The 13743-nt window shown below is 42.0% G+C and overlaps 1 protein-coding gene across 1 annotated transcript in view; it reads left to right on the top strand.

The window, feature by feature from the left end:
* LOC111952581 (3',5'-cyclic-AMP phosphodiesterase 4C) overlaps positions 1-13743 on the top strand; it is a 149913-nt gene that overhangs the window by 30798 nt on the left and 105372 nt on the right. Inside the window, exon 3 of the mRNA XM_023971404.2 lies at positions 6953-7155. Coding sequence (XP_023827172.1) covers positions 6953-7155 — 203 coding nt within the window. The remainder of the gene's footprint in view (positions 1-6952; positions 7156-13743) is intronic.

Genomic DNA, 13743 nt, shown 5'->3' on the forward strand with positions numbered 1-13743 from the left:
AGAAAGTTTGAATCATAAGCCACCTGCCTACACATAGTTTGAAGTACAATACCAACACAGCAACTGTATTAGGTCAAAGCTGTGTGCTGGAAACCCTTAGGCATTGTGGTGCTTGTGAATTTTCTTAATTTTTTGGGTTCAGACCAATGCCTATTCTTACTTAAAACACAGTTTTTTGTTTTGAATAAAAACCCAGTCACTCCTCATCAGTAGTGTTAAGTTGAGAGGGTTGAAGTGTGCCGCTGTATTCTTGTTTACAACTGGAAAAGTACAAGAGATTATTTCTGCTTTATTTGTACTTATTATTGCCTTGAACTCATAAGGAAGGGGCGTGCAAGACAAATGTTTAAGATGGATGAAGGATAGAAGATAATTATTTTTGGTTTAATGTAATAGGATTTTCAATCTCAAGAACTTTAATTATAATAAAACAGCAATCTGGATTTTGTACAGCCAAAAGCTTTTGTTCTCCTCAGACAGGGTAGTTGAACATTTAAATGATTAGTCTAATTAAATATTAATTACCATAACTGGAATCCCAATCCCTCAGTACAATTTACAGAATTTTGTATGTACTCCAGTATATGCCAATTACCCATTACTTCTAATCAAATTATTTTTGGAAAGTTTTGTATTCACAACATTCTCTTTCTTTCACTAACACAACAACTGTTATTAATTTTAATTGCAATCAAACTCAAATCTGTCCATAACAAGAATATACTGAGTTAGATTTATATATGCATTATCTACTCATATACAGTGAATTCGGAAAGTATTCAGACCMCTTGACTTTTTCCACATTTTGTTACGTTTACAGCCTTATTCTAAAATGGATTAAATCGTTTTCCCCCCTCATCAATCTACACACAATACCCCATAATGACAAAGCAAAAACAGGTTTTTAGAAATGTTTGCAAATGTATTAAAAATAAGCTGAAATATAACATTTACATAAGTATTCAGACCCTTTACTCAGTACTTWGGCAGCGATTACAGCCTCGTCTTCTTGGGTATGACGTGACAAGCTTGTCACACCTGTATTTGAGTAGTTTCTCCCATTTCCTCTTTGCAGATCCTCTCAAGGTCTGTGAGGTTGGATGGGGAGCGTCGCTGCACAGCTATTTTCAGGTCTCTCCAGAGATGTTCGATCAGGTTCAAGTCTGGGCTCTGGCGGGGCTACTCAAGGACATTCAGATACTTGTCCCAAAGCCACAGTCTGAGGTCCTGAGCGCTCTGGAGTAGGTTTTCATCCAGGATCTCTATGTACTTTGCTCCATTCAGGTTTCCCTCGAACCTGACTAATCTCCCAGTCCCTGCCGCTGAAAAACATCTCCACAGCAGAGTTCAATCTTGGTTTCATCAGACCAGAGAATCTYGTTTCTCATGGTCTGAGAGTCTGGCCACTCTACCATAAAGGCCTGATTGGTGGAGTGCTGCAGAGATGGTTGTCCATCTGGAAGGTTCTCCCATCTCCACAGAGGAACTATGGAGCTCTGTCAGAGTGACCATCGGGTTCTTTGTCACGTCCCTGACCAAGGCCCTTCTCCCCCGATTGCTCTGTTTAGCCGGGTGGCCAGATCTAGGAAGAGTCTTGGTGGTTCCAAACTTCTTCCATTTAAGAATGATGCAGGCCACTGTGTTCATGGGGACCTTCAATGCTGCAGAAATGTTTTGGTACACTTCCCCAGATCTGTGCCTCGACAYATCTTCAGGGGCTCCCGAGTGGCGCAGCGGTCTAAGGCACTGCATCTCAGTGCTAGAGACGTCACTACAGACCCTGGTTCGATTCCAGGCTGTATCACAACATGCCGTGATTGGGAGTCCCATAGGGTGGTGCACAATTGGCCCAGCGTCGTCCAGGTTAGGTTTTGGCCGGGGTAGGCCGTCATTGTAAATAAGAATTTGTTCTTAACTGACTTGCCTAGTCCAAATAAAGGTTACTTTAAAAGAAATCCTGTCTCAGAGCTCTACGGACAATTCCTTTGACATCATGGCTTGGTTTTTGCTCAGACATGCAGTGTCAACTGTGGGACCGTTATATAGACAGGTGTGTGTGCTTTTCCAAATCATGTCCAATCAATTGAATTTACCACAGGTGRACTCCAAGTTGTAGAAACATCTTAAGGATGATCAATGGAAACAGGATGCACTTGAGCTCAGTTTCGAGTCTCATAGCGAAATGTCTTATTACTTATAAAAAAAAAAAAAAAAAAAAACACTAATTTTTAAAACCTTATACAAACCTGTTTTCACTTTTTCATTATGGGGTATTATGTGTAGATTGATAAGGAATATGTTTTTATTTAATCCATTTAAKAATAAGGCTGTAATGTAACAAAATGTGGGGTCTGAATACTTTCCGAAGGCACTGTATCTACACATTTTGCCACCACGGTACCCAGGCTCAAAATAATCCCAGGTAGAACTATATCCAGACCAATCCTTAGGAGCAAATAGAAATTGAATAGTATACTCTGGCAGACCACTTCACTTCAGTCAAATCCGGTGACCTGGGAACTGTCAAGTCATTTGGGTTTCACAAGAGATTCTGAAGCTCACAACTTGTTTGGTATTGCAAACTGGCGATACCCACTCGATGGAATGTAAAGAGGATTGGCAATCAATCTCTCTGCATGACACAGGACTTCCTTACTCTGAGCTCTACTATACTGTGGTGCGCTGGCTGGCAATATGAAAAAACATGGACAGCAATCTGAAACAACATCTATGGAAATATGAAACAACATGGATGGTGATATGAAAAAACATGGACGACTATATGAAACGTGGATGTCAATACGAAACAACATGAAACAGCCAGGCCTGGATGATGGCCACAAAGCAAAAGCACAGTCAGCCTCAATTGCATATTTAGCTTCTGACCCGCCAGTGTCTTAGTGTGGAACATTCAACAGACTGCTTTATATGCTGCCTAAGAGGGCAATATAATGAAACTATGTTTGACTGGTTGTTTTTGTAGCTTTTTTCCAACCCATTTTGTTGAGCCATTAAAATGCAGTTAGTTGATATTACAGAACTGATCTATTGCACATTGGGTAACATTTGCTTCTAAATGGGTACACTACAAACTCACACAGATGGCAGGCCACAGGTGTAAACAACAAGGCAGCAATCAATACTTTTCAGGTTGCTCAATTCTCACTCCTTAGGGTGCGTTTGTAAATTCACATTGGAGTGCCAGAGAGCGCTCAGAGTGTGCTCTGGACATTCGTAAATTCAGAGCATTGTCAGATTGTCCATTCGCAAATTCATAGCGCTTCGCTCTCGGAGCGTTCAGACGGCACACTGGACGCTCTGGCTGAGGAGTAGGGTTGATCCAAGCAGTCTGACCTCACAACGGCAGTCAGGCACCCAAGCTAACTGGCGAAAGTTATCTAGCTTGCTAGTTACTTCCAGACATAAATGRGAGAACACCTCTCTGACCATTTTTCTCGTCCTAGCAGAGCTGGTTAGGCTGTTTTCATGTTATCCAGAGCTTTGGTGCCTGTAACTGTGCTGCTGGCAACTTAATTGAATTACCTTTTTTGCYGACATTTACTGACACCGGCCATATTCAATGAGTGTTGAGCGTTCGTAAATTCATCAGTTATTCTGCGCTGTGGCACACTCAGACGAGAGTGCTCTGAAATCTGAGTAGATAGCCAGAGGGAATTTACGAACACACCCTTGGAACACAAGGAGACCAGTCAAGCATGGTTTGGGTTGGTGGCTTGGTGCACTCAATAACATTTAGAAAAAAAGATGTCTGGAGCTGAGTCCACTTTGTCAATCTGGTAATTGTGTTTTTGGCAGTGGGTGTTTGTGTGAGGCTTTTTGTAGAGAACTTATTTCACCCTTTCCAAATGGTCTGACATTGTTTTCAACCATGTATACACAGTTACATATTACAGTCACTGGTTCCTGTTRAGGTGATACCTTGAACCCTTGCAGTTATTGCCCTGTTGTGAGAATCCATTCTACTGCTCAGTGACTGAATGTCTTCATACTATTTGTCAAAAGGCTGTAACTACACTGAACAGAAATATAAACGCAACATGCAACAATTTGAAAGATTTTACCAAGTTAAAGTTCATATAAGGAAATCAGCAAATTCATTAGGCCATAATCTATGGATTTAATATGACTGGGAATACAGATATGCATCTGTTGTTCACAGATACCTTTAAAAAAGGTAGGGGCGTGGATCAGAAAACCAGTCAGTATCTAGTGTGACCACCATTTGCCTCATGCAGCGTGACTTCTCCTTCGCATAGAGTTGATCAGGCGGTTGATTGTGGCCTGTGGAATATTGTCCCGCTTAGGGCTGTGGCGGTCACGAAATGTTGTTAGCCGGTGATTGTCAAGCAAATAACTTTCGGTCTCACGGTAATTTACTGTTAATTAACAAACAATTTAAGCAGCTCCTGGCTTCCACACACAGCCTACAAGCCACTGATGCAGACCTTTGGAACATCTACATTTTAAAAAGTCTAATACATCCATGTAATATAGTCTACACCTTCACAATAAATCCGTTGTTTATTTTAGACAGGTTTAAAGATTTTTAATACATTGTAAGGCTGAATGATGAGGCTAAGTCGCTTGAAAGTCATGAGCTCTGCATTGTTTTTTGTGCAGGCTGTACACAATTCATCAGTCACTCATTCACAATTTGACAAGCACTTGATATGCCTTGATTGTGGCCTGTGGAATATAGTAGTTCTGGGCTGATCCCTCACCTTCCTCATGATCATTGATGCCCCACAAGGTGAGATCTTGCATGGAACCCCAGACCGAGGGTGATTGACCGTCATCTTGAACTTCTTCCATTTTCTAATAATTGCGCCAACAGTTGTTGCCTTCTCACCAAGCTGCTTGCTTATTGTCCTGTAGCCCATCCCAGCCTTGTGCAGGTCTACAATTTTATCCCTGATGTCCTTACACAGCTCGCTGGTCTTGGCCATTGTGGAGAGGTTGGAGTCTGTTTGATTGAATGTGTGGACAGGTGTCTTTTATACAGGTAACGAGTTCAAACAGGTGCAGTTAATACAGGTAATGAGTGGAGAACAGGAGGGCTTCTTAAAGAAAAACTAACAGTTCTGTGAGAGCCGGAATTCTTACTGGTTGGTAGGTGATCAAATACTTATGTCATGCAATAAAATGCTAATGAATTACTTAAAAATCATACAATGTGATTGTCTGGATTTTTGTTTTAGATTCCGTCTCTCACAGTTGAAGTGTACCCATGATAAAAAATTACAGACCTCTACATGCTTTGTAAGTAGGAAAACCTGCAAAATCGGCAGTGTATCAAATACTTGTTCTCCCCACTGTATGTGTATATGTAATATATGTGACATTTGTTTTGATTTAGAATGGGACGTTTTGATTTAGAATGGACCATTATTGCACCTGTATCGGGGCAGGGGAGAAAATACTTGTCATCTATGTACTTAAATAGCGAATGGAGAACTGCTTTTCCCTTTTAATTTTCATGCCAGCCAGGTAGGCTATACTCCTGTTGTAAAGAGAAGCAATGTGCTTAATATTAGGAAAGTTGAGAAATAAATATAGTAGGCCTAGCCTATAGAAAGCTGATGGGATCCTCTTTTTAATAGAGGCCATCACTCTGTTTTCTCCAGCAGTTGCATAGCCTATAGAAATGTTGCACAACATGAGCTCATGGGCTCTCATTAAGTGTTTGATTTAGATTTTCGATTACATTTGCATTACATTTGCATTGATGTCAGAGTGATTAGAGGGACAAGAGAGTGCTGAGTACCAGGCAGTTAGCAAGTTTGGTAGGCCATCAGCAGCATCAGAGCTTGGAGAAGCCTAATTACCGTGACTAAACGGTCACGTGAAATTTGACTGCCGCCTTGACTCGTGTCTGCCAGGTGTGGCGGTAATACAATCACCGCAACAGCCATAATCCCACTGCTCTTCAATGGTTGTGAGAAGTTGCTGGATGTAGGCGGCAACTGGAACACGTTGTCGTACATGTCGATCCAGAGCATCCCAAATGTCTGAGTATGCAGACCATGGAAGAAGCCACAGTGGGGGACTCGGTTCACAATGTTGACATCAGCAAACCGTTCGCCCACACGACGCCCTCTACCTGGTACAGTTGAAACCCGGGATTCATCCGTGAAGAGCACTCTTCTCCAGTGTGCCAGTGGCCATCTAAGGTGAGCATTTGCCCCCTGAAATGAGTTACGACACTGAACTGCAGTCAGGTCAAGACCCTGGTGAGGACGATGAGCACACCGATGAGCTTCCCTGAGACGGTTTCTGACAATTTGTGAATAAATTCTTTGGTTGTGCAAACCCACAGTTTCATTAGCTGTCCAGGTGGCTGGTCTCAGACAATCCCGCAGGTGAAGAAGCTGGATCTGGAGTTCCTGGGCTGGCATGGTTACACGTGGTCTGCGGTTGTGAGGGCAGTTGGATGTATTGCCAAATTCTCTAGAATGACGTTGGGGGCGGTTTATGGTAGGGAAATGAACATAAAATTATCTGACAACAGCCCTGGTGCACATTTCTGCAGTCAGTATGCCAATTTGGAAGCTCCCTCAACTTGAGACATCTGTGGCATTGTCTTGTGTGACAAAACTGCACATTTTAGAGCAGCCTTTTATTGTCCCCAGCACAAGGTGTCCCTGTGTAATGATCATACTGTTTAATCAGCGTCTTGTTATGCCACACCTGTCAGATGGCTGTATTATCTTGACAAAGGTGAAATGCTCACTAACAGGGATGTAAACACATTTGTTCACAGAATTTGAGATAAATAAGCTTTTTGTGCATATGGAACATTTCTGGGATCTTTTATTTCAGCTCACGGGACCAAAACTTTACATCTTGTGTTTTAAATTTTGTGTCAGTGTATATATAATTAATTGATCATAATACCTGTCCTCTGATTAGTAGCGKTTTGTTTCCTCCACAGAGTCGACGGGACTCTCTCCCCCTGGCCAATCACAGCTATGCATTGTGTCGGCGTTTCTCAGGGACGGTGCTGCTGCCCCCGCTGTCCCGGCGCCACTCCACCTACGCCCAGGACAACCGCAGGCTTCTACACCTGGAAGCTCTCTATAGGAAGGCCCTGGCTGGCGTAGAGGCCACGAGCCTGGAAACCATCGAYGACTGCAAGTCAGTGGAGCAGCTTGTTAATCTTTCAACTATCTCACTCTCATGCTCTCTCTCTCTCACTTTGTTTTTTGTCTCATTTACTGTCAACACTCACTCTCAAGTGAGCTGCCTCTCTTTATTTCTCACTCTGTCCCTCGAGTACTCACAATCTCTCGTTTCTCTCCCTCTTTTTCTCCCCTCCATGTGCTCAACAAGCCATGAGAGGTCCACAGTGTGATTCATTGAGAAGGCTACTGTGTGATATTGATGTCTTATGCTGGGGTTTGAATTTACTCCACACTTCAGGAAAATATTATGTAATCTCAGAAGGACAGATTGTCAACTGACTTTTTGTCAAATTGCACCTGTGACATTTGGTTTTCGAATCCATCTATTCTTGCAGCCAAGCCTGAGGGAGCAGAGACTGAATAACTTTTGTGGATTTGTGTGGGCGTGGCCGGTGTCTGTTTGTCCCCAGATGTCTGTTTGTTTATGCACTCACTCACACAGCGTCTTTCCATCACGCCTGCCTGCCCCTACTTCTCTAAGTACGTGCTCATCGACCTTCATGTTCTTGGCTGCGCTTAATCTCTCTGAATCCCGTATCTCTCTAGGCCCAGAGGGGGTTAAGAAAAGCCTTCTCTCTGACGGCTGCTACCTAACTCGCTCTCTCCCAGCCTCGGGTCAGTGGAGGTCACTGCTTTAGTGTGTCTGTGTTCGTGTATCCACATTTTGTTTCGGCCGGGCGCTACATCTAGCCTCTCCACCCACACAATGTGTCTGTGCTTGAGCTGATGGCTCTACAGTCTGCTTCTCGGGAATCACAGAGGCCAGACAGCAGGAAAAGATGCAGGATTCTGTATGGCGGGCTGTTTTTGAAATGACGGGTAATTACTGGAATGGTGGGAAGAGGCAAGTGGGAAGAAATGGGGGAGGGGGAGAGTCTTGGATGGTTGTCTCTCTCTCCATGTCCATTTATGTCTCATGTCTTTCTCTCTCTTTCTCCCTTTCTCTGTTTACGTCTTTGACATTTTTCTTTCTTCCTCTCAGTCCTCTGTGTTCTCTTTTTTAGTTGTCTCATCTCTCTACCTCTCTTTTATATCGCTCGCTCGCTCTCTTTCGGCATGTTTTGCGGTTGGCATTCCATGGAAAGGACCCGAATTTGGTGTCAAATGAAAGCTACGAGTCTATATTTTTGAGATATTAAGGCATATATAACATTTTCAACCATTTCCATATAATAAGCAGAAGCTTTGATTTCTGGTCAAACAGATGGAAAAACGGGTCTTAGAAAACATCCACCAGCAAAAGTCTTAAAAATATTAGAAATGCATCAAAACACAATAATATTGAAGACCCTCGTCAACTAATATCAACATTTATATTCAATTATTTGCCTTCAGTAAGTTTAAGAAATATTGCCTCGTGTCTTATTATTCTGTTACAACAAACCCACAYACTGTAATATACTTTAAGATATTTTCAAATTTTTCTCCCTCATGAGGAGGGAGGATAATAAAAGTTCACAGAAGTAAGAAGTAAAGGTAGACCTACGGTTATAGTGTTTTAACTGATAACAATTTGGTTTATGGTTCATTAAGTGATTTTAAAACGTGTCATGACAGAAAAATCCCTAACAGAGAATGACTGCAACTGAATTGGCTAAAATGGGAGATAATAGTAGTCACAATCTACAGTTGGGTCACCAGCTACTGTCTTCCCTTCCACTGGCATACTTATGTTCAGCTCATAGTTCTGAAAACAGTCTGGACAACCCCTCTCTCTCTCCCCGTCTCACTCTCCTACTCTCGATGTTTGCAATGCCAGGAAAAGGGCACAGTGACATGCACATAAATAGAGATAAAGGTAGAAAAAAGGATTCCTCTGTAATTCATTTGAAAATGTTGTGCAATTATCCATGTCTTTTGGGTACAGGATGCATTCGAAAGTCTACTTTCAAAGGTCTATTACTGTCAAAGGTCTATTACTGTTGAAGAACTATTACTGTATGTCAGGGCTATGGGGAGTGTTATTGCCTTTTTATGGTTGAGAATTACAAGATGCAGGTAACTGCCAAAATAATGGAAACACTTCAGTAAATGCGAGATACAAAATATATTGAAAGCAGGTGCTTCCACATGGGTGTTGTCATGACGTTGGCCTGTGGGTAAGGTTTATGACCCCCCCCATAAATACCTTTCTCCCTTCCCTCTACAGAGGGACTCTTGCATAGCCTTTCTTAAACATAGAGAGTCTGGGAACATCAAACAAGTGGGGGGAAAGGAACCATATTTCGGTAATAGAACCAGTTGAAAATATGCGTTGGTATTTAATGAATATGATGTCAGTTCGGTTGTCATCTGAGACATTATGACTGATGACAGGACGACATTAACTGTATCTGGGAAAGTCTACACATTATAGTTATCAGATTCACATGGAATTGTTGTGCAATTCAAATGTTTAAATATAAAAGTATTTCTGAAAAGATGAAATGTAATTTTAGCTTCCAAATGAGAGATTTGGGTTTTCATAAGGTTAGGGCTCTGCTCAATCAGTGGCCCGCCCCTGTGAAGAGACATGGGTTATAAACTATGAAACACATCCTTCTCTCCCTCCACTATATAATCCCTTGACGAAAATGTAACCTCCTGTTCTGGGTACATTAGGATGATGGTCCGATGTCAGAAGGATTCAGATAATAACTACAGAACGAAGCCAACCTCAGCGTGAGCTTTGGTTGCGAATGGTATGAACTTTGAACTCTTATTCGCTACAGAAGTGATACCTCCTAGCCGTTGAGTTAGCAGCGGCCGCTGTAAACGTGGGCTAGGAAAGGACGGACAGAGTATCCCGTCTACCACACAACGACGACACTACAACGTTTACCGTTCACCACCAGAGACACTCTTCAAAGGACAAAGGACTCTGTTGGGCAACACGGCCTTCCATTTACCACCAACCTTTTGAAGCGCAGCTCAGAGTAAATATTTATAGCATTTTCCTTTTCCAAATGGGCGGTAATTTAGAATGCATAAGATTCTGTATTTACGATAGAGTAGCTGCCTACGGCCCGATAGAGACATCGCTTCTCCCTTTGTTCTTCAGTCTTCCCTCTCTTTCACTCAAACCCAACCCCCCCTTTTCTTTGTGTAACCAGCTGTCATATCTGTTCCGTCCGCTAGTGACATTTTCCTTTATGACATAATTTGTAATCAAGGTATGATTCATTCTGTGTATATGTAATTCTGTGTGATTAGTTAGTTATTGAGTAAATAAATAATTAAACCCACTTTTGTATTGCTGATTCAACTTGTTAGCCAGAGTTCGTGAAGATAACCAAAAACGTACAACTTTCAGATGAGACTGAAATAAGGTGACGATTAATATTGACTGCTATTGATGTAAAATGTTAATAGGTCTTTCAGAGTTTATTCGGAAGATAACTGCTCTATAAATATTATTTTGTGGTGCCGCGACTTTCTAGATAATTACATTTACATGACAATACCCCCATCCACAGGGCACGAGTGGTCGCTGTATGACCATGAAAACGATGTAAACCATATGCCATGGCTGTCTCAGTCACCAGATCTCAACCAAATCGAACACTTATGGGAGATTCTGGAGCAGCGCCTGAGATAGCGTTGTCCACTACCATCAACAAATCACCAAATTATGGAGTTCGATAGGTTTCCAGACACTTGTAGAATCTATGCCAAGGTGCACTGAAGCTGTTCTGGTTTGTGGTGGCCCAACGCCCTATTAAGACACATTATGTTGGTGTTTCCTTTTTTTGGGCAGTTTCCCACAGGCCAACATTAGTTTCAGGATTTAATGAAATTAAAGAGAACAAACTGCAAGTGCAATTGTATTCTAGCAATATTGGAGGGAAATTAAAGTTAAATAAAAGCTGTTTATTATTTAAAAAATGTACTATACTAATAAAGAAGCACCTTTTTTAAATATAAATATTTTATTACATTTACCTTGCACTCCTTGAGTGGCTGAATATATTTTGTAGTTCCTTTGAAATTATCTATATGGAGGTGATATTTTTGATTGCAGAGTTGGGCTGACTCATTTACAATTACCAGTAGCCGACATACAATTTGGTCACAGAAAATTTGAAAGTGTCCAAAGTTTATAACAGAAATAAATCAATGTTTTGTTTCAGAGGGATTAGTAATTTCCTGAATTCCCAGTCAATGTTGCTTACTCGGTAATGTGATGAATAGCCTACCTCGCGTCAGTCCCAACAGTTGGCTGGACTGCTTTATAAAACGCGCGCGGATGAGAGCACAACAACACACGCAGGGGAGTGAGAGTTCACCTATCTATAGATGCTCCTCTCTCTCCGACTTGCTTTCGTTTGAAGAGCTTTCAGAAATTGACATAAACGTTGTTTTATTCTATGCCTTGCTATAAGTACATACCTTGAGCGCGCGCGCAAGGATTTACACAAATGTTTGCGGACGGATGAATCTCTATGGATGAAAGGCAGCAAAAGAAGAGAGGATCAAATTAATAGTTTCATATCATATTTTAAGAGTTGATATCATTCGTTTGTGGCTGTACTATTCACTGGGGTTATGTCGATATTGACGCAGAAGAACTTTCCATTTCGATTGTGAGGAAGCGTTTCCTCGTTTCAGCACCTCGGCTAGTGGACAGCACGCTCTGCCACCGCCAACAGCGCGCACATAATAMGTTTTTATCGAAGAGGTAGCCTCCTGATGTTGGAGGGAACAACCGAACATATGGAGTGTACAGGTCTAAGTAGAGAAGGTGCTGGTTCCGCCAAGGCACCCAAACACTTGTGGCGACAACCAAGAACTCACATCCGAATCAAGCAGCGTTTTCACTCCGATACAGAGCCGTACCTGACTCGCAACAGAACTATGGAGAAGCTGCGCCCTGGGCTGAAAAAAACACGAATGTCGTTGCCATCCTTATATAAACGGTAATTGTAATGCATCATTATTAGTTGTTTTAATTAGCCTACTTGCTCACCTTTTATAGATTGCCTTTTGTTAATACCTTTTTGTCACTTCCAAAGTTGACAATGTGAACAGAGGGATGAAAGTGCTCAATTGCAAAGCAGTGTTTCAACAAACAACTCCACTTAAGAATGTCAATATTGTCCCCACACTCCATTTTGTGAGAAGTAAAGTCAGGGTGCACTGATTTAGCCCTTGACACAGAAAGGTATTGAGCTCATGCTGATTGAAGTGTGTGCATAATTCCACGAACCATTGATCTCTTTGTGTTTCAAGGGTTCTCCATCCATCTTGTCTGTCTGTCCAGAGATCAATGGTAGGCTACTTACATTTTCGCAATGGGCTGAGACCAAGGGAAGTATGGTAGTATGCAGCCTTTCTTTTTTCATTACTTAAATTTACACACAACACACACACACACACACCACTCTGGGTTGCTGAGCATTTCCCCTGGAAAGACAGTGTGACTATGATAGGAGAGGTTTGGCCTAATAAAAGTGAGAGGATATTGTGAAGGGACCTTCCCCATCTCTGTGGTCTCTGAGATCATCTCAGTCTGCAGTCTAAGGTTGATCCTGAGGGAAATGTTTCCTGTTGTTTTGTTGCTTTTCATTAATGGTCTAGATATTGGGCTTATCAGTGTGARAGGGTGTTGTGGCTGAATCCATCAATCTTCTTCAAGCCGTATGTAGGCTAAAATCATATGGTCACTTTAAGATAAGATMAGAAAATCATTAAAATCATTAATTGTCCTCATCCTCAATTGACATCAGATTGAAGTGACCTCTTCAACCCATTCAGCTGTGATATCCTGTGACATTTATGACCCTTGCTGTCTGTGCCGGCAACATTTTGTTCTGGGGTCAGTTATGGTTCATGACCGGGGCCTACTATTGTAACATCACAGTGTTCACATCTCATTTCACCTCAGTAAACAGAGAGAGGTTATCCACTCTGGAGGCTCACCGCCATGAAAGCTGTCTACTGACTGCCGCTGACTGTTGGGCATTGATGATGATATGGTAATGACATCACAGCATGCTTCAGGTTGGAGTAGAGAAGTGACTCACTTCCTGCATTCTGCCTCCCCGACGCCTCATATGTATGAATGAATGCGCCTCTCCTCTAATGCATCTCTCCTCTAATTGTCCCATGACATTTTATCCTACACTGATGACTCAGTTTGCATGGCCAAGGTAGAGAGAGGTAAATGTGGCTGTGGTGTGAGGGATGCTGTTGACTTTGCTGATGAATACTGTGTGTGTTGTGGTAGGTGTGGGTGTTTTATGGTCTTTCATCACTCTTAGTAATGGGAACGGTCTATAGAATAGTATTTTGTTGAAGCTCTTTCCAATCAAAGACAGATAAACAGGCTTTTTGTACTGAGTGGCTGCGGGTCCGACTTCTTCTCTGGACCCCTCTCCCTGACATCAAAAGGTCCTGAAGCTTCTGCGCATGTGCATGTACTTTACGCACAGCCTCTGCTCCACTGTATATCTGCTTAAAAAGGGGCACTACTCTGCCAGAGATCAGGCTTGCAGATTCTATGCCCCTTTTTTAAATCCCTGCTAATGACACACTTTTATTTATATTTATATATATATATATA

Source organism: Salvelinus sp. IW2-2015, linkage group LG26 (genome assembly GCF_002910315.2).
Source record: "Salvelinus sp. IW2-2015 linkage group LG26, ASM291031v2, whole genome shotgun sequence".
NCBI lineage: Eukaryota > Metazoa > Chordata > Actinopteri > Salmoniformes > Salmonidae > Salvelinus > Salvelinus sp. IW2-2015.